Here is a 17,566-nt window from a genome sequence, read left to right as displayed (position 1 = left end):
TAGTTTCCTTTTTCCTTCTGGAAAGGTAGCTTGGGTCAGTGAAGCTAGGGTGAAAACAGGCCACAAACAAGAGTCCCTATCAGAGAGAGGGATAGAGAAAGAGAGGAGAAGAGAGGAGAGAGAAGAGAGTACTTAGGGATACAGAAAGAGAAAGAGAGAAGGGAGGAGATAGGGATAGAGAAAGAGAAAGAGAGAAAGAAACAGACAGGTAAAACCTTGCTAGTCAGCCTTCTGGGCAGAGGGGGCTACAGGAGGGCTGGGCTCTGCTGGCTTGCTGTGGCTCCCCATGACTGCTGCTCCATGCAGAGTACATCTGTAGAGAGGGCACCATGCCTGGCACAGTCCTCAGGCTGGGATATGTTGCCTCCTGGTGGGAGGGAAGGGCTGGGGGATGGCATCGGGTACTTGACATATCTTGGCCCTGCCCTCAGCAGCTGGGAGCTTATCCTGAGTCCCATTTGCTCCTTTTAAAATGGGGATAGTATTACCTACCTTCAGGGTTATCATGATAACAAAGGTGATAGCTTCAGCAAGAGCCTAACACAGAATGTACTCACTTAAATGACCATTAATACTCATCAAATAAAATAATAATATGGTGGGGAAAAGGCCTTTTCTCTACAGGATACTTCAGAGATACTGTCAAGTAATCGGGACAAAGACAGTGAAGAGCCCCAAATAGAAGGCCTAATCCCGCTTCTGCTGTCTGCAGCCTGTCTCTTACCCTGGGAGATACTTCCCATGAGGGGCCCCTCCTGGCCACTGCTGCACAGGCTGTTACAGAGAAGGCCTCATTGCTCAGCTTGGTTTTCCCACAGCTGATCTCCAATGTTACCGACCACTGGGGCCCTTCCCGTTTCAGACCTCCGGACCTGGGTGTTGAGGTACCACCAGCTGCCTTCCTGCCCTCTGACTTCTGCTTGATTTATTTTGGTCCCACTCCCAGTCTGGCCCTCTTTTGATTTCTCTTGATCCCACTCCCAGGCTGGTCCCACTCCCAGCAGCTCTTCTACAGGGCTCTGCATGGCTGATGCCATCTGCCACCTGCCACCTGCCACCTGCCCTCTCTCCTGAGCCCTTGGCTCTCGACTTTCCTGCCTGCTCTGTGGTCTTCCTGACTGGTGCCTGGGAAAGAGGCTGCCTATGACTTGAGCAGAGCATCCCTTGGAGAGTCTGTGGATGTGAATTTGGTCATGCACAGGTGAAGGCAGTGAAAGCATTTTGCATTCCTTGTTACTGGCTCTGCATCATCTTGTCAAGCAGAACTGACTTCAGCAATGGCTGCATAAATGGTCCTATGTGGCACGGGGCCTAAAAAAGACTTGAGGGCAAACCTTTTCCTCCACCCCTGGTACCCCAATCACCACCTCCCCAGACTGTTGTTTGCACTAACCATTGTCTCTTTTTTGGCCTTTAAAAATGTAAATTCTCTTGAAAGTGTTCATATATTAGGTATTCAATATTTTCAACATTTTTAGCTCTTTTTTTGTCAATACGATGATATAAGCATCATAGGACTGTTAAATGTTTTGATTTAGAAAGAACTAAGGGGTCTAGGGATGAGGAAACTGTTGAAGAAGAGGGCAGAAGAGGCAGAGGCGTGCACAAGAAACTGTTTCCATAGCACAGTCTGGCATGAACCTGTCTTATTAATAATCATGGTAGCAAGGGTTCTTGGCAATGGTGGATCTGCCTCAGCCCCATCAATTCTGGCTGCTTAAAACTTACTGTTCGAGGATTTTAAACATGGCTAATACCCAGGACTGGTGGAGATAGGAGTTTGTTCCTGCCTGTAACTGAAACGTGGAGTAATGGGGATAGACTCTCTTCCAGCAAGAGGACCATGGGCACCAGGAAACTTCTTGATCCAGTGACCTCACTTCTAGGAATCTATCCTAAGGAAATAATTAAAGGCACACACAAAGACTTATCTACCAGAACTCACATAGTGCTTGTTATTTATCCAGGTAAAAAACCAGAAATCCCCTAAATTTCCATCAACAGACAGATGGTCAGGCTTAATTTGATGATCCAAGTAATGGAATATGATGGCTGACATTAAAATCACGTTGTAGAAGAATAGCTATTGTTTGATAAGCTGTGAAATGCTAATGAGATAGCTGAGCTGAACGATTAGAGGACAAAGCAATTTGCATATGTGAATATATATATGTGTGAATGTGTGTCTCTGCACTCATATGTATGAATCTGACCTAAAAGTATTCATTTACATGTAGGAAAAAAACATTGAAAGGAAATTCTCTAAATGTTAACATTGGATATCTCTGAATTATAGAATTATGTACAGGTGCAGTTGTTTTATGTGTTATCTTCTGTAATTTCCTTTAAAATAAGTATAAATGTATAGACAGATATGGATTTTGTAAATGTATACACAGAGTTTGTTGAGACATGGGGGAAATCAGACAATGTGGAAATTAGTAAAACTAGACAGTGCCCGCCCAGTCTTAGAGTGAAGTCAGAAAAACGTCAATGCGATTTCTTTTTTCGGAAGAGGAAAAGTCAGGAATGATACAGATCGCATCAATATTTTCTACCTTATTGAAGTCAAAAGGAGAAAAAATTGGGCTTTCAGCTTTGTGGACTGCCATTTTTATTTTCAACCTCTGGAAAATGTTTCTGGGCAATCCTGAATCTTCTCTACATGTGATCTGTGAGCTCTGTGGGTCACAGGCCCGGGATTCTATCAAGCAACAGGGCCCCAGAGTCTCCTTGGTGCTTCCCCTATTTGCAGACAGGAATGGATTTGGAACATTGAAAATGGTATCTGCGTGGTGGTAAGTTTACATTGGAATGGCCCAAAGTCTCTTTAGGAAATTTCCTGGTGAAGCTCATTTTACTTTTGGATTTTTAGAAATATAATTACATAAAAAAGCTCAGAAACGATTACCTATATGCTTAATGACAATTATAAAATACTTTGTGTACACGAAGTGCATAAATGTAAATGTTAAACAGTAATAAAAATCAGCCAGATATGGCCACCACAGAGAAGATAAAATGGACTTTGGATTTTTCCCCATTTCTAATTTTCCTTCTTAGTGGCAAGAAGGTAAATCCTCCATACTGGGTGACGTGGTGCTGCCACTGCATGACGTGGTGCTGCCATGGGCTCTTTTGAGACCCCATGGATCATGCTTTCCAAGGACCAATAGTGCCTCCACTCTCCTGAGCACTGTCCTCTCTTCAGAGGGTCAATATTGAGTCTATAAACATTATTGATTTAATGATTTAGGAGACTTGTTTTGAGTTAAAAAGCCAATCTCATGCAAATAAGCTATGATTGCTAGATTTTAACCCATTCATTATTAAGTATGTGTGTATGTGTTTTTGTGACAGGATCTTGGTCTATTGCCTAGGCTGGAGTGCAGTAGCACAATCTCAGCTCTTTGCAGGTTGGACCTCTCAGGCTCAAGCAATCAACCCTTCACCAGCCTTCCCAGTAGCTGGGACTACGGGCGTGCACCACCATGCCTGGCTAATTTTTGAATTTCTTTTAAAGACAGGGTTTTGCCATGTTGCTCAGGCTTGTCGTGAACTCCTAGGCTCAGGCAATCCACCCGCCTTGACCTCCCAAAGTGCTGAGATTACATGTGTGAGCCACTGTGCCCAGCTCATTATTGAGTATTTATTAAGAACTTACTTTGAACTGGGTACCACTTACAGTACCAAATAAAATAAGATGAAAACATGGCAGCCATTCTTAAGGAGCTCACAGTCTAATGAACCTCAGTGAACCAATATCCACAATCTATCTTTATGTTTTCCATTTACATCTCCTTAGTTAATGTAAGAAAACCAAGGGTTTTTGTTTCTTTTTTAAAGTGAGAGGGTCTCCTCCAGGCTGGAGTGCAGTGGCTCCATCATAGCTCACTGCACCGTTGAACTCCTGGGCTCAAGTGATTCTCCCGCCTCAGTCTCCCAAGTAGCTAGGACTACAAGTGTGCACCACTATGCCCAGATAATTTTTTATTATTTTTACTTTCCTTAGAGATGGGGTCTTGCTATGTTGCCCAGGCTGGTCTTGAACTCATGGCCTCAATCGATCCTCCCACCTTGCTGGGATTACAGGTTTGAACCACCATGCTTGGCCTTGTTTTCTTTAAATCTACATTGCATGACTGAGAAAATGGAAGCTCAGGGCTGTTAAATAATGTGAGGAAGGTCACCGTCTCCATAACACGCGGCTCTCCTAGACTACCCCAGGGAGCATCAGAAAACATCTGGTTGTTTGGGCTACTCACTATGACATTTTCTAAACATATATAGGGGGTTACAGTTACAGATTTATAGTTATGGGAAACAGGGTTGGGAGGATCTCAACTGTACGCCAGTTTGAGCAGCTAAAAGTATGCTAATTATTAAATTTCTTGGGCAGAGAGATTCTTCAAAATCTCTCTACTTTCATTTGTCAAAGTTAAAGCACCTACTTTATAATTCTCTCTTCTGCCATGCTGACCTCTACTGGCCATTAAACCTCTGAGGAGAGTCCTCAGTCACCTGTGTTCTCCATGGGACGTGGCCCAGTGCTGCCCAGAGATGACGCCCAGCGGATACTCACTGGCCCCAGACAGACACCTTTTCTGACTTCCTAGAGACATGGTGCTGGTGTTAGATACAACTCAGGGGCCCATGTTTTACTCATCCACAGGAGTCTTATTGTCTATCTCACAGGTGAATGCTTGAATGAGAAAGAAGCAAGCAAAAATACTTTCCTTAAAATTTCTTCCATTGTGCATTTGTGATCGGAAAGAATTACTGTTATTTCCCCAGGTAAATGTTTCAGAGCATCTGCAGCATCTCTACCTGGCCTGGGATCCTGTGAGAAAGGCAATGCATCAGCATATAAAATGACATATTCTCAGTGATCAGGAACGAAAATTGTTCCTGCAGCTTCTCATGGAAAGCTGGTTGTCTTTTAACATCAAGTGTCCTTTAATGAGGGTGACCATATATGCCGGTGGACTTAGTTGTGGCTGTGCAGTTACTTCCCGTTCAACAAGCTCCTGATTTGAATGATACATTTATGGTGGTCCTTCCATATGGCAGGCAGGCCAGTGTGGTGGAGGACCACCCTGCCCAGTGCGAACTTTTGCTTTGCTTCAGTTGTGGCTGCTGACCTTGGAGAGCTTCCTCCTTGCCATTCTGGTTGTTGTCTCATTCCAACCCCTTGGTCCTGACTTCTGCTGATTGGTCTTCCAATGGCAGCCATTAGTATATTTTAAATGCGAATTTCTTGTTATTTTAGCAAATAGAATTTTCTGCCTACAAAAGGGCCGACGAGGCTCTGATTTTTTTTTTTTTTTTTTTTTTTTTTGACAAGGAGTCTTGCTCTGTCGCCCAGGCTGGAGTGCAGTAGTGTGATCTCGGCTCACTGCAACCTCCGCCTCTCGGGTTCAAGCAATTCTCTGCCTCCGCCTCCAGAGTAGCTGGTATTACAGGTGCCCACCACTACACTTGGCTAATTTTTTTTTTTGTATTTTTAGTAGAGGCGGGGTTTTACATTGGCCAGGCTGGTCTTGGACCCCTGACCTTGTGATTCACCCACCTCAGTTTCACAAAGTGCTGGGATTACAGGCGTGAACCACCGTGTCCCGCCCTCTGAATGTTTTTCTTGAGGAGAAGCTCTGCATGAAATAGCAAAGGTGGCCTGAATCTCCTGCTAATGCAAAAGTGAGCATAAAAGTGTCATCCCATAGTATTTGGTCTCCTGTGCGAGTTTCTGCTGTGCATTTTCAATTGATTTGGGGAGGAGAGGTATTTCTTATGGTGTCTTCTAAAACTTCAGCCTTTTACAATTCAGACGGACCCTTAGGCAAATTTCCTTGTAAGATTTATCACTGAATCTTGGGCACATTCTTGAATCTAGCACCCAAGTGCTGGGAACACATTCGTTATTTCTGTGTTGATGATTCTGTTTCCTTCCTTGTCTCTTTCAGGTCTCACTCTCCTTTGCCCCAGATGTCCAGCTCCAGGTCTAAAGATTCCTGCTTTACAGAAAACACTCCTTTGCTGAGGAATTCCTTACAAGAGAAAGGGTGAGATATTTCCCCCGTAATATGAAAGTAAGAGCTTCCGAGCATTGCATTTGGCACGTATGCTGGAGAACTTCTTGAGATATGAATTTTTACTGGATGTGTTTAACCTCTGCCAGATCCTTGACAATTTATTGTCGTAGATGTTCATGATTCGGGTGGTTATATTCTGTGGATATTAATTTCCAGATGGCCTTGAGCATAACCCTGCAGCAATTGCACAGCACACACACATGCATGCACAAAGCTCTGACGCATTGTCTTACCAGGCTGGGGTTTCTCAGCTAGGGGTGAGGCTGGCATTGTCTGGAGACATTTTTGGTTGTCACACTGAGGGCTGAGATGCTTCTGGCATCTAAGGGTGGAGGCCAGGGATGCTGCCAAACTTTCTGCAATGCACAGGACAGCCCCCACCACAAAGAACTATCCAGCACGTATGTCAGTAGTGACGAAGTTGAGAAACCCTGTATATGTGTTTCACAAGAAAACTCAATTTCCTGCAAACTTACAGGTCCTTTTTGGACACAAATCAGGGTGGTTTTGGAATTGCCTGAGCAGAGCTGACCTAGAGGGTAAGTTACAAATGCTTCCTTCTGGGGTGAAGGACCTTGGGCCAGGCCTGCAGCCTCATCTTCTTTTCTTTCTGCAAACAAACTGCCAGAAGCCTGAGCCACCTGCTCCATGTTTCCTGGGTCCTTGCACATCACAAACTTGGTGACATTGTCACTGTCAATCTGAAATAATAAAAAAGATCAGAACCCAGTTTAAAATTATTTATTCAAGCACAAAGCTGAGGATAGCCATGTGGGAAACGTAGGATCCAAAGGAATGGGATCAGTGCTCCAAAACTGAAAAGTTAAGGTCTTATTCTTATCCATATAGGCAGAAAACAAAGAAATGTAGAAGGACTACATTTCCCATACATGGCTGGTTTATGAGTTACAACAGTTTGATTAGTTACAGCTTTGCCCCCCTCCAATTTCAAAGAGTATATTTGACGTTCCATGTTAGACAATGTGATAGTCATGAGGTCTTTGTGTGAGAGAAGAAAGAAGGAAGTTAATCTATCAACGAAGATCAACAGTGAAGAGGGAAGGGGTCTTCTCTGGTGCCGGTTCGTCTTTTACAACACTTTACAAAACAATGTAGGTAAGGAAAAAGGCAAACCTAGAATCAGAGAAAAGAAGGCCACAGCTGCCTCTTATGTGACTCATCCCATAATCACATTCTTTTAAGACTGAAAATAAGAGTTTCAACAGCTTTGATTGTGAATCACCTATTTGCACATCATGGATTCTCCTTTCCCTGCCCACTGATGGTGTGTACCTGCATTGACAGGCAGGCTGTTGTGTCTCCTTCACTCACTTGAGCTTCCAAGGAGCTGCCTCCTCTCTCCCCAGCCCAGTCTGCAGCCAGGGCAGGGGGCCGGGCTTCACACTTTAGGTGGGGCTTGCATGCCATGTGCATTCCTGTCCTCAGCCTCCAAATACTCCTGCTCACAGCATTTGGATGGGATGCAGGCATCTGGATTTATTACTTCTCAGTGCAGGGATGATTTGTTCACAGGAAGCCCTTGACTAGAGGAAACTCCTTCCCTCTCTGTCTCTCCAGGGCAGTCAGTCCTACTCCTGTCAAGGGCATTCAGATGTCACTTCCTTCGAGAACCCTTGGTTGTTTCTGCCCCACCCACCAAGAGTCAGTGCTTCTCCTGTGCTCTCAAACACTGCATTCATGCCCTTACTTCCAAACTGGCCTGTGTGCTATCTATGGTTATGTCAGCCAGCCTGTGCCCTCTTCATCGTGCATCCTGGCACCTAGCACAGTCCCTGCCACCAGCCCCTCAGTGACTGGATGGGTAAGGAGTGTAAGCTGAGGCATTTCCACTGACCCAGCTGCTTCAAGCTTCTGTACTGGGGGATAACTTAATTATGCTCCATTGCTCCTAATTAATAACTTAAGACTAAGACTTCACACACCTATTCCCTTAATGCTTTCTGTTGAATTACTTGGTAAATTGTGAAGGCCTGTGACATTTTAGAATTTGCAATTCATTGGAAAACCGTTAATGTGTCAGCATTTTTCCTGGCACGCGGAGCACAGACACGTCCTGGGAGGCTGAGCTGGGCCTCACGTCCCAAAAACCATTTCAAGGGAGTAGAACATCCGTCAGTCTTGCTTACAAAATGTATTCCTTTTCTCTTTTTGCATGAAGCTAATTAAGGTGTTGGTGGTAGGAATGTCTTCTTCATATTTTACTTTTATCAACTTTATTTTGTTGCAGTTTTAATCTGATCAAATGGCTTATTAGGATAATATCCATTGATTTACATATTTTCAGAAGTATTCTTTTAAGGGTGTTGAGAGCAGGAATGTGTGGTACAAAGGTCAGAGCATGCCCTGTATCTGCACTGACAACTGGTAGCCATTCTTCACAGATGGTTATTTAAATTTAAATTAATTTACATTAAACATTCACTTCTTCAGTTGCACTAGCCACACTTCAAGTGACCAACAGCACATGTGGCTGCCATACTGGACAGGGAAGCGAACATTTCTATCACCACAGAAAGTTCTATTGCACAGCACTGCTCTAGAAGGCAATGACATTAACTTGCTTTCCTCTTTCTTCTTAGAAGAAAAGTTTTTTTTGTTCCAGTTTTATTACAGTTGTGTTTTTTTCAGCAGTTGGTGTGATATTATTTCTCACACACCTGAGCATTTTCCAGTCACAAAATTGATCCGGATTATCGACTATTTTCAAAGTCATGTGTTATCTTGTTACACATTGGTTATACACAGCCTAATTGGTGTCTCTGGGCTTCTTCTTCTGAATATTTTTCCTTGTGAACCACTTCTAAAGCAGTCATAAGTGTTCAGGAGGATCACAATGCCCCATTGAGCTGGCTCCATTCCAGTCTATCACAGATCACATCTGTTAACGTCAGTATTGTGATCCCAAGAATATTCTATGTGATACATGAAAATTCTGGCTTTTGGTACAACCTTTTAAGAGTCAAGTGCATCTAAACTGAAGGAATTGATCAGAAGGTCAGGGATTCAACCAAAAGTAAATGGAGGCTCTGTACAGTGGCTCATGACTATACATCCCAGCACTTTGGGAGACCAAGGCAGTCAGATCACTTGAGGTCAGGAGTTTGAGACTAGCCTGGCCAACATGATGAAACCCCATCTCTACTAAAAACACAAAAATTAGCTGGGTGTGGTGGCGTGTGCCTGTAATCCTAGCTACTGGGGAGGCTGAGGCAGGAGAATCGCTTGAACCTGGGAGGCAGAGGTTGCAGTGAGATGAAATTGCATCACTGCACTCCAGCCTGGGTGACAGAGCAAGACTCTGTCTCAAAACAAAACAAAACAAAACAACAACAAAAATTCCAAAAGTAAACGGATGTGTTTTCAAGTAATTCTGAGAAAAGTTTATGATTCCCGTTGAGTCATCTAGATATAGGCCCCCTTCTTGGCCTGTCTAGTTAGATGCTAATGTTCCCTCTTCCTGCTCGTGCTTCTGTGGATGTTGTGTGGGCAGCCAGGCAGCCCACCTTCCTTACAGCTCCACTGCAGAAAGAGATCCACACAGAGGAGGAGAAACTGACACCACTCACCCTGGACAAGTCTCACACATCTAGGTATCGACTACTGGAGCGCGTGCAATGAAAAAGCAAACGCTGAAATCAGCGGGAACTGGTCTGAGCCAGAAACAGCTTTCTTGGAAAGTCCCAAACTCAGAAAAAGCTGGTTTCTTGAAGGCCCACAATTCATTTTGAAGACTTTAGTGACTCCAGGAAATTTCCTTTGACCTAAGTGTTCTGTGAGGTCACAAAAAAACCATTCCCATCAGTATGTGAGCGGGCCACTGTCGGTGGTCCTTTGAAAGACCAGGGTTGATTCGGTGCCATTTCACACAGTCAGGACTCAGAGGAAAGCTTGCTTTGCAGCCATTACTATTTCAGGAGAAACAACCACACCTCTCTTGCTTTCCAGGTCACGGTGCATACCTGTTTACCACCCAGAGTTCATCACTGCTGAAGAGTCTTGGGAAGACGGCTCTGCTGATTGGGAGCGAAGGTACCTGCTGAGCAGGGAGGTGTCGGGTCTGTCTGCGTCAGCCTCCTCCGAGAAGGGGGACCTTCCAGACAGCCCGCACGTCCGGCTCCGTCTTTCCAAGCTGAGGTAGGCAGACGTGGGGTGCCCACCCTGGCAGCAGCGGCGGCTGCACATCGCGTCCTGCGTGCCCCCTCCATCTTTCAAACCAGCAGGGTGAAGAAGAGGATGAGTTTTGTCCATCTGGCCAGGCTGTACTTTTCCTTCAAGGTGATTTATTTTCACCCGGGCCTGGGGAGACATTTAAGGCGGCCTGCAAATCATGCAGGCCTGAGAGGACAAACCTAAATGATTGACACAGTACACTCCTCTCCTTCCTGCCCGTGGGGTTGGGGTCTTCATGGCCATTAGGTTTGCAAATAGGATCTGTTTGCTTCAGGGGTCCCATGGCGTTTTGGAAGTTGATATACCTTTGCAGTTACTGAGGAAGGAGTGGGTCTGGCTCAGCGCACAGCCTGAGGGGTGCGGTTCCCTCCTGTGCTGGGGGCCCCAGAAACCCTGTGAAGGCTAGGAACATTTTAGAACTTACGATCCGTTGGAAAACCATTAATGTGTAAGCCTTTGTCTTGGGCACACGGAGCACAGAGCCATGCTTGCGGAAGCGGAGCTGCACCGAGAAAGTGGATGGTGCACATGCGTATGGGAGGAATGCTGGGGCGGGGATGCGCATGCGCAGGGGGACGGCGGGCGTGGGAGTGGGGGTACGCGTGCGGGTGCAGGCCTAGGGCGCGCATGCGCGGGAGGCCCAGGGTGCGCGCGCGCCGTAGCGCGCTCACCTTGCCTGCTGGGTTTCCCCCTATGCGCCAGTTCATTTGAAAGGGTTCTTTTGAGAGCGACATGTTTGAAAGCATCATTTCCGGGACAGAACAAGGTTTGGGAGCCAGGACCTGAGGGCTTCCATTCTGGATCCCCCCGAGGTCGCTGAGTGCCCGTGGCAGGGCCTGGCCTGGCCGCGCAACTGTACCGTGTCACGCTTGCCCTCTTGGCTCTGTGGCATCTCGCGGGCCTTCACTAAGAGAGTAAGTGTGAAAGCCCTAGATGGGTGAAAAAACACTACTCAGTCATCAAATGTTAGCGTCTCCGTGTGTCTGTGCGTGGGGACCCGTCTTTTCTGAAGATGCTCGCGGTTGGTTGGACGTGTACCCGCCTGCAGGCTCCAGGTGCACCTCCCGGGGTGGGAAGAGGCCCGCCTCAGACTCCCCGCGGTACCTGGGGGAGCCGCTATCCTATACATCTTCCCAACAATCCTGGGAGGTTCACGGAGGGTGTCTCGAGGAGGGTAAGGCTTTTGCCCAAGGCCACACTGAGCCAAGCCAAGGGGCAGGGATTCGATCCTAGATCCCTCACTCCGCCGCTTGACATGGAGCTGTCTCTTCCCACTGTGACTCCCAACCGCATGTAGCTTCTTCCTGATGAGACGGGGGCGTGGATGCAGTAAACATTTGGCCAGTGAATCCGCTATGAGATGATGTGACTTGGGTGAAATTGTGAGTGGAGTTCTGGCGCCATGGGTCAACAAGATGGCAAACGCTGACACTGTTCACGCCTTTTCCCAGCTGAATGGGTAACCACTCCCGAGGATGCCGTGTCCTCAGCTGTCCCACAACATGGAAAAATAGAATCAAGTACATTTGAGACTTCTGCATTCAGTGCTTGTTTTATCTTCTCTGATTCATGGAATATTTGCCTTTGAGCTTGCCACTGAACTAAAAGACGTTAGCGCCATTCTTTATAACATGTCTAAAAAGTACCATGCGTGATCAGTGAAGAATCTTGTAAAAAACCTTTTATTTTGGGTTGTCAGCTCTGCTGCAGATGTCAGTTATGTAGAAAGAAATTTGTATTTAGAATAGCTCAATTAATGCTTCGTGCTTTAAAAAGAAATGTCATTTTGATTCCTATTTAAGTAGGAGCTGTTGAATCATAATTGGGAAGCGTGAACTGATTATTCATCAAATTCATTAAATCTAAGAGAATGCAAAACAAGATTTTACCATTTTCAAAGGATCAGAAAGAAGGTTTTCAAAGACAGATGAAACTTAACTAAGTGAGGAGAGTGTTAAAAAGATGTTCCAACATGGAGTTTCTTACTTCATTCTACACACATACATCAAGCATGGGCTATGTACCAGCATCCTTCCCTGTGTGGGGACAAAGCAGAAATGCTCTAGTGCCTGCCTTCACGGAACAGCTGGTGGGAGACCACAACCTGGACTGGGCGGTGATGGTGCCATTGGGCGATGGGGTCTGGCTGCTGAATGAACAGAGATGGGCATGATGGGAGGACTGCAGTCAGGGAGCATCCTGGCAGGGCAAAGGCCCTGTGGTCCTGTCTGGGTGCAGCAAGGATGTTGGTGGAACAGAAGGGCAGCAGAGTGCAGGCCAGGTCCCGGTTCATGTAGGTCCTGGGGGTCATGGTTAAGAAATGGATAATGCTGAGGGGGCCAGAATGGCTTTGAAAGTCCTTGGTAGGGGCTGAGTGTGTGGCTTGATGGTTAATTAAGTTATTGCCTAAGGAATTCTTTTTTTTTTTTTTTGAGACGGAGTCTCACTCTGTCGCCCAGGCTGGAGTGCAGTGGCTGGATCTCAGCTCACTGCAAGTTCTGCCTCCTGGGTTTACGCCATTCTCTTGCCTCAGCCTCCTGAGTAGCTGGGACTACATGCGCCCGCCACCTCGCCCAGCTAATTTTTTGTATTTTTTAGTAGAGACGGGGTTTCACCGTGTTAGCCAGGATGGTCTTGATCTCCTGACCTCGTGATCCGCCCGTCTCGGCCTCCTGCCTAAGGAATTCTTAAAAGACTCTGCTGGTACAACCAGTAACAGCATAACAATTTCTTTCTTAAGTTATTTGTTTTTGTATTTGATGATCAATCTGTATTCCTACCTTTCAGAAAACTTAGGGGAAAATAATTGATAAATATGAATCAGAGAGACAAGATAAGGGATTCAGTTTACTTTTTTTCCAGGAAACGGGAGGCTTTAAACAGCTATCAAAGAGTCTTAAATCTTGAACTTTAGTTTCCTGAACAACAAGCTATGTGCAAACACTTTGGTTAACTTTGTTCTCCTCTGAAACCTCCACCATGTTCCTTTGGATGGGGCTGTAGGTTTACTGGTCACTGATATGAGGGTGTTCTCCCTCATATCACGTTATGGAAAGAATTCAGAACACATGCTGTGAGATAAGGCTGCAGAAAGGTGTCTGAGTCTGGGCAACGGGACTGCTGCCCTTGCCACTAAGATCCTACCTTTTCTCTTGCAGGTGCTGTGTGCAGTGGCTGAAAGTCACGGGCCTGTTTGTCTTTGTGGTGCTGTGCTCTGTGAGTACCGTGGCTGCCCCAGCACTGCTGTTGGGTCCGTGGAAGCCCTGTGTGCCTTTGGCTAAAGGGGGAACCTGAGGTGTGGGGCTCAGTGCCTGGCCCTCTTCACCTGATTATCTGACTTTCTTTGGAAGAGATGCGAGGGTTGTGGGGCAGTGGGCTGAGGGGGTCGAGGGCCGCAGCTGTGCCCTCTGCTGTGGTCGCAGTCACACAGCAGAAGCCGGGCAGCATGGTGTTGCCATGTGGAAGGCCAGGTAGCTGGCTGTGGGGCTCCCTTCCCTCCTCGCGTGGTTTCCCACTTCCCTGTTCAGCCCCGGACAGTAGCACTCTTCATGTGTGTTGGGACACGTCTGGAGATCGTGGAGAGCCCAGGGTGTCTGGTGAGATTGTGCGCTGGGCCTCTGTCCAGCGGTGTGTGTTGAAGCTCTGAAGTTTGCCCCCTCTGGGGAGGTGTCTCTGATTTTATTTGCCCAGACTTCTCCATCCTTTCAAATACATGAACATTCACAACAGACACATTCTGGAGCCAAACCAGCGTCAGATGCCCTTGCAGGGAACAGGGTGTGGGAACGAGGGGAGGGCGAGGGCTGCTTTGGTGAGCCCATGGCAGTGGGCGGTGCTGTTCTTCTCTGGAGGGTCCCAGCAGATGGACGCACCAGGGGAAAGGCACAGGAGCACGGGCAGGGAGCCAGGGCCGCAGGGACACCTCTGTGCCCTCTGAGGTGACAGTCATGAGTCCCACTGCCAGCCTTGGTGTAGCCTGAGTCAGGGTCACGTAGTGGCACTCAAAATACATTTGCCCAATGAGTGGGTGTGTGGTCCCCTGTCTCTGGTTGTGTGTCTGTGTGTGCAGGTGGATTTGTAGTCTCCTGTTTCTGGTTGCGTGTCTGTGTGTGTGCAAGTGGGTGTGTGGTCCCCTATCTCTGGTTGTGTGTCTGTGTGTGTGCAGGTGGGTTTGTGGTCTCCTGTCTCTGGTTGTGTGTCTGTGTGTGTGCAGCTGGGTGTGTGGTCCCCATCTCTGGTTATGTGTCTGTGTGAGTGCAGGTGGGTGTGTGGTCCCGTCTCTGGTTGTGTGTGTGTGTGTGTGTGGTCTCCTGTCTCTGGTTGTGTGTGTGTGTCCAGGTGGGTGTGTGGTCTACTGTCTGGTTGTGTGTCTGTGTGTGTCCAGGTGTGTGTGTGGCCCCTGTCTCTGGTTGTGTGTCTGTGTGTGTCCAGGTGGGTGTGTGGCCCCTGTCTCTGGTTGTGTGTCTGTGAGTGCAGGTGGGTGTGTGGTCCCATCTCTGGTTGTGTGTAGGTGGGTGTGTGGTCTCCTGTCTCTGGTTGTGTGTCTGTGTGAGTGCAGGTGGGTGTGTGGTCCCCTGTCTCTCGTTGTGTGTCTGTGTGTGTGGAGGTGGGTGTGTGGTCTCCTGTCTGTGGCTGTGTGTCATGTCTGCATATGGTTGTGTGATCCCTGTGCCTGCTCTGTGTTTGTGTGTGTGCACCAGTGTGAGCTGTGTAGGTTGTGTGTGGTCCCCTGTGCCTGCTGCATGTCTGTGTGTGCACCTGTGTAAGCTGTGTAGCTTGTGGTCTGTGACCATGATAGGTTGTGCTTGTGCTTTGCGGAGTTGTTTTGGGTGAGTGCCGCTTTTGAGTGTTGCTCTAAGATGGTGTGCATGGGCAGTTGTTGGGAGACCACAGTGGGTGGTAGGTGCTGCTGTGATGGGGGTGTGACTGTGGTGGTGGGCAGGGGTGGGTCTGAGCTGTGTTGCATGATGTGCGCCAGCTTGGAGGGGTGTGCTCTCCCATGCAGCCTGCCCTGGTGACAGGGCCCCCTGTGCATGATGTGTGTGGCTGTTGCTGGCTGTTTCATGACCTGCATGCGTGACATGTGTGTTGTGGCTCTGTGTGCGTGCAGGAATGTCTGTGGCCCTGGGTCAGCTCTCAGCTGTGACATGAGGACAGCAGGGTGGTGTATGAAGTCAGTGCTGATTGCATTGAGCTGAGTACAGTCAACTTCTTAATAACCAACCCGTGAGGGAGGAGCTCTGTGACCCGGAGAAAGGAAACCTGTGCTAGAAAAGGAAAACCAATTACACTGAGCTCTGAAAGCTTCACGATTTGATAGTTTTGGCTACCAATTTGCCTCGCCACTTCCTACTCACATGAATGTGTGGTTCTGAAGCCCCACTGCTCAGCAGGACCTTGCAGGTGCTCTAGGATTTCAAAGGAACCGGGCGGGGTGGGCCAGGTCTCCCCTGGTCCCTAAGAGCTGACCTGAGCTCTGTGTCCAGTCTTAGCCTTCTTCTGTGAGAGGGAGTTTAGGTGATTTGTGGATATATCCAAAACAGAATTTGAGGAATGATTTGAACTTCTGTAATCTCATGTTATCATCAGTTTAATTTACTTTTTGACGTTGTATAAGGTGCTTTGCAAATTTCACAGACACCTACTACCACAAACACATGCTCTAACCATTAGAGGGGTCATATTCCTTTATTCTCCAATGTGAGAAAACCACATTTGTCCCTCTTTGATGATTTAATTTTATGGCCAGGCATTTAATCCTTAAAATTGGCAGTTATCAATAATCAGGGCCCATTGTAGCTGAACACTGTAATGAATCAGAATATTTTAATATTTAAGACAAAGCTATTCAGACTAAGCTGCTGCGTTCTGGATACACACAGTAGCCCCATCATCACACCGTTTTCAACTGTTACCAGAATTATTTCTACCGTCCTGCTGTCATACCACACCTCCGTCATTCAACGTTTCTGATTCTTACAGATTTTGTTCAGCCTATATCCGGATCAAGGAAAGCTCTGGCAGCTGTTGGCCTTGTCACCGCTGGAGAACTACTGTATCCAAAATCCACTCTTAGATGGCCAGCCACCTGGCTGAGATCTGAAACGCAAGGAGACACTCACGGACGATTGTGACTGCTGCTGACGGCCACGGCACAGGCCTTTACCATTCCCACCCACCTGCATTTTGTTTCTCTAGATGTTTGATGAGAGATGGAGTCTCAGGACAGAGGGGCGGGAGCTCCAGGGAGACCGTGGCGGGGTTGGTGGTGGAGCTCTCTGAGTGAGGGAGGGGGAGAGCAGGGCACAGTCCAGCCAGGACCTGGCTTTCCCGAGCTCCTGGATACTCCTTTCCCCCCGCATCTCTCTCGCGTTCAGCGTGACCCATCTTCCAGTTCATGCCATCCTGGCTGTGTCACCTGGCTCTGGTGACTGCCGTAGCACCTCCTGCTGTGCTTGCTCTGGCCGTCTTGCATGCCTCAGAATTTTTAGTCAGAAGTCATACACATCCTGTAGGATAGTAGACACAGAGGCCAGTGGTGTTTAAGCTTGGAGATGAGCACGCCTTGACTCCTGCAGGCATTAGTTGGAGGGTTCATGTAAATCTAGCAAGAATTCGGCTGTGTTGAGGTTTGTGGTTGCTGTGGCAACCTGCGGTGCACTGGACACTCAGAATTGCCGGGCGCCCTGCCAGCTGTCTGCTAGACCTTGCTCTATGCCCACCCCTCCCACTGGGGTAAGAGCTACTTTTTTCCCCTCCTATCTTCTCTTAGCTGCAGGAATTCCCACTGCACCCTCTGGCTGCCAGATCTGATGCACTTCCCAAGCAAATGAGGGCCTTTGCTCCTTAGGGGAGATAGAGGCAGCGGGAGAGGGTGAGGCTTGGCATCACTGGGGGATGCTTTCCCGTGATCTTCCCCAGGCTTCCTGTCTTCCTGGGGAGCGTCCGCTGGGGTTCCTGGAGGAAAAGCCTGCGAGAAGATGTGAACACCTCCGTCTGTGGCTCTCGGGCTCCCACGCTCATGTGAGCCCACGCTTGACCTTGAGCAATGTGTACATTTTCTGGTTGAATCCTGCTTGATTCTGAAGTGTGGGGCTGGCACCTGTCCCGGGGAAGCAGCCTCTCCCTACAGTCACCTGTTTCCTCTAGCTTTCAGGCGAGTTGTTTCTGCTGCAGCCTCATTCTGGGATCGGGAGTGGGCAGTTAACTGATGTCCGCCCAGCCTGTTCTGGGTGAGAGGGTGGGAGTGCTGTTTCCCAGCTCTCCGGCGGGGGTCCAGAGCCTCT

General features: G+C 47.8%; 1 protein-coding gene across 4 annotated transcripts in view; it reads left to right on the top strand.

Moving 5' to 3' along the window:
• OCA2 (OCA2 melanosomal transmembrane protein) overlaps positions 1-17,566 on the top strand; it is a 357,547-nt gene that overhangs the window by 61,201 nt on the left and 278,780 nt on the right. For 3 of the 4 annotated variants that reach the window (XM_017882412.1, XM_017882410.1, XM_017882411.1), the window contains exons 3-6: positions 5,961-6,059; positions 10,056-10,244; positions 13,439-13,496; positions 16,263-16,335. In XM_017882412.1, the coding sequence (XP_017737901.1) occupies positions 5,961-6,059; positions 10,056-10,244; positions 13,439-13,496; positions 16,263-16,335 (419 nt within the window). Of the gene's footprint in view, positions 1-5,960; positions 6,060-10,055; positions 10,245-11,087; positions 11,195-13,438; positions 13,497-16,262; positions 16,336-17,566 lie in introns of those variants that run through there. The other variant, XM_017882413.1, reaches the window with a different exon arrangement.

The sequence above is a fragment of the Rhinopithecus bieti genome, unplaced genomic scaffold, assembly GCF_001698545.2.
Source record: "Rhinopithecus bieti isolate Rb0 unplaced genomic scaffold, ASM169854v2 scaffold_13247, whole genome shotgun sequence".
Classification (NCBI taxonomy): domain Eukaryota; kingdom Metazoa; phylum Chordata; class Mammalia; order Primates; family Cercopithecidae; genus Rhinopithecus; species Rhinopithecus bieti.
The sequence above is the reverse complement of the archived record's forward strand: the minus strand, read 5'-3'. Positions and strand labels throughout refer to the sequence as shown.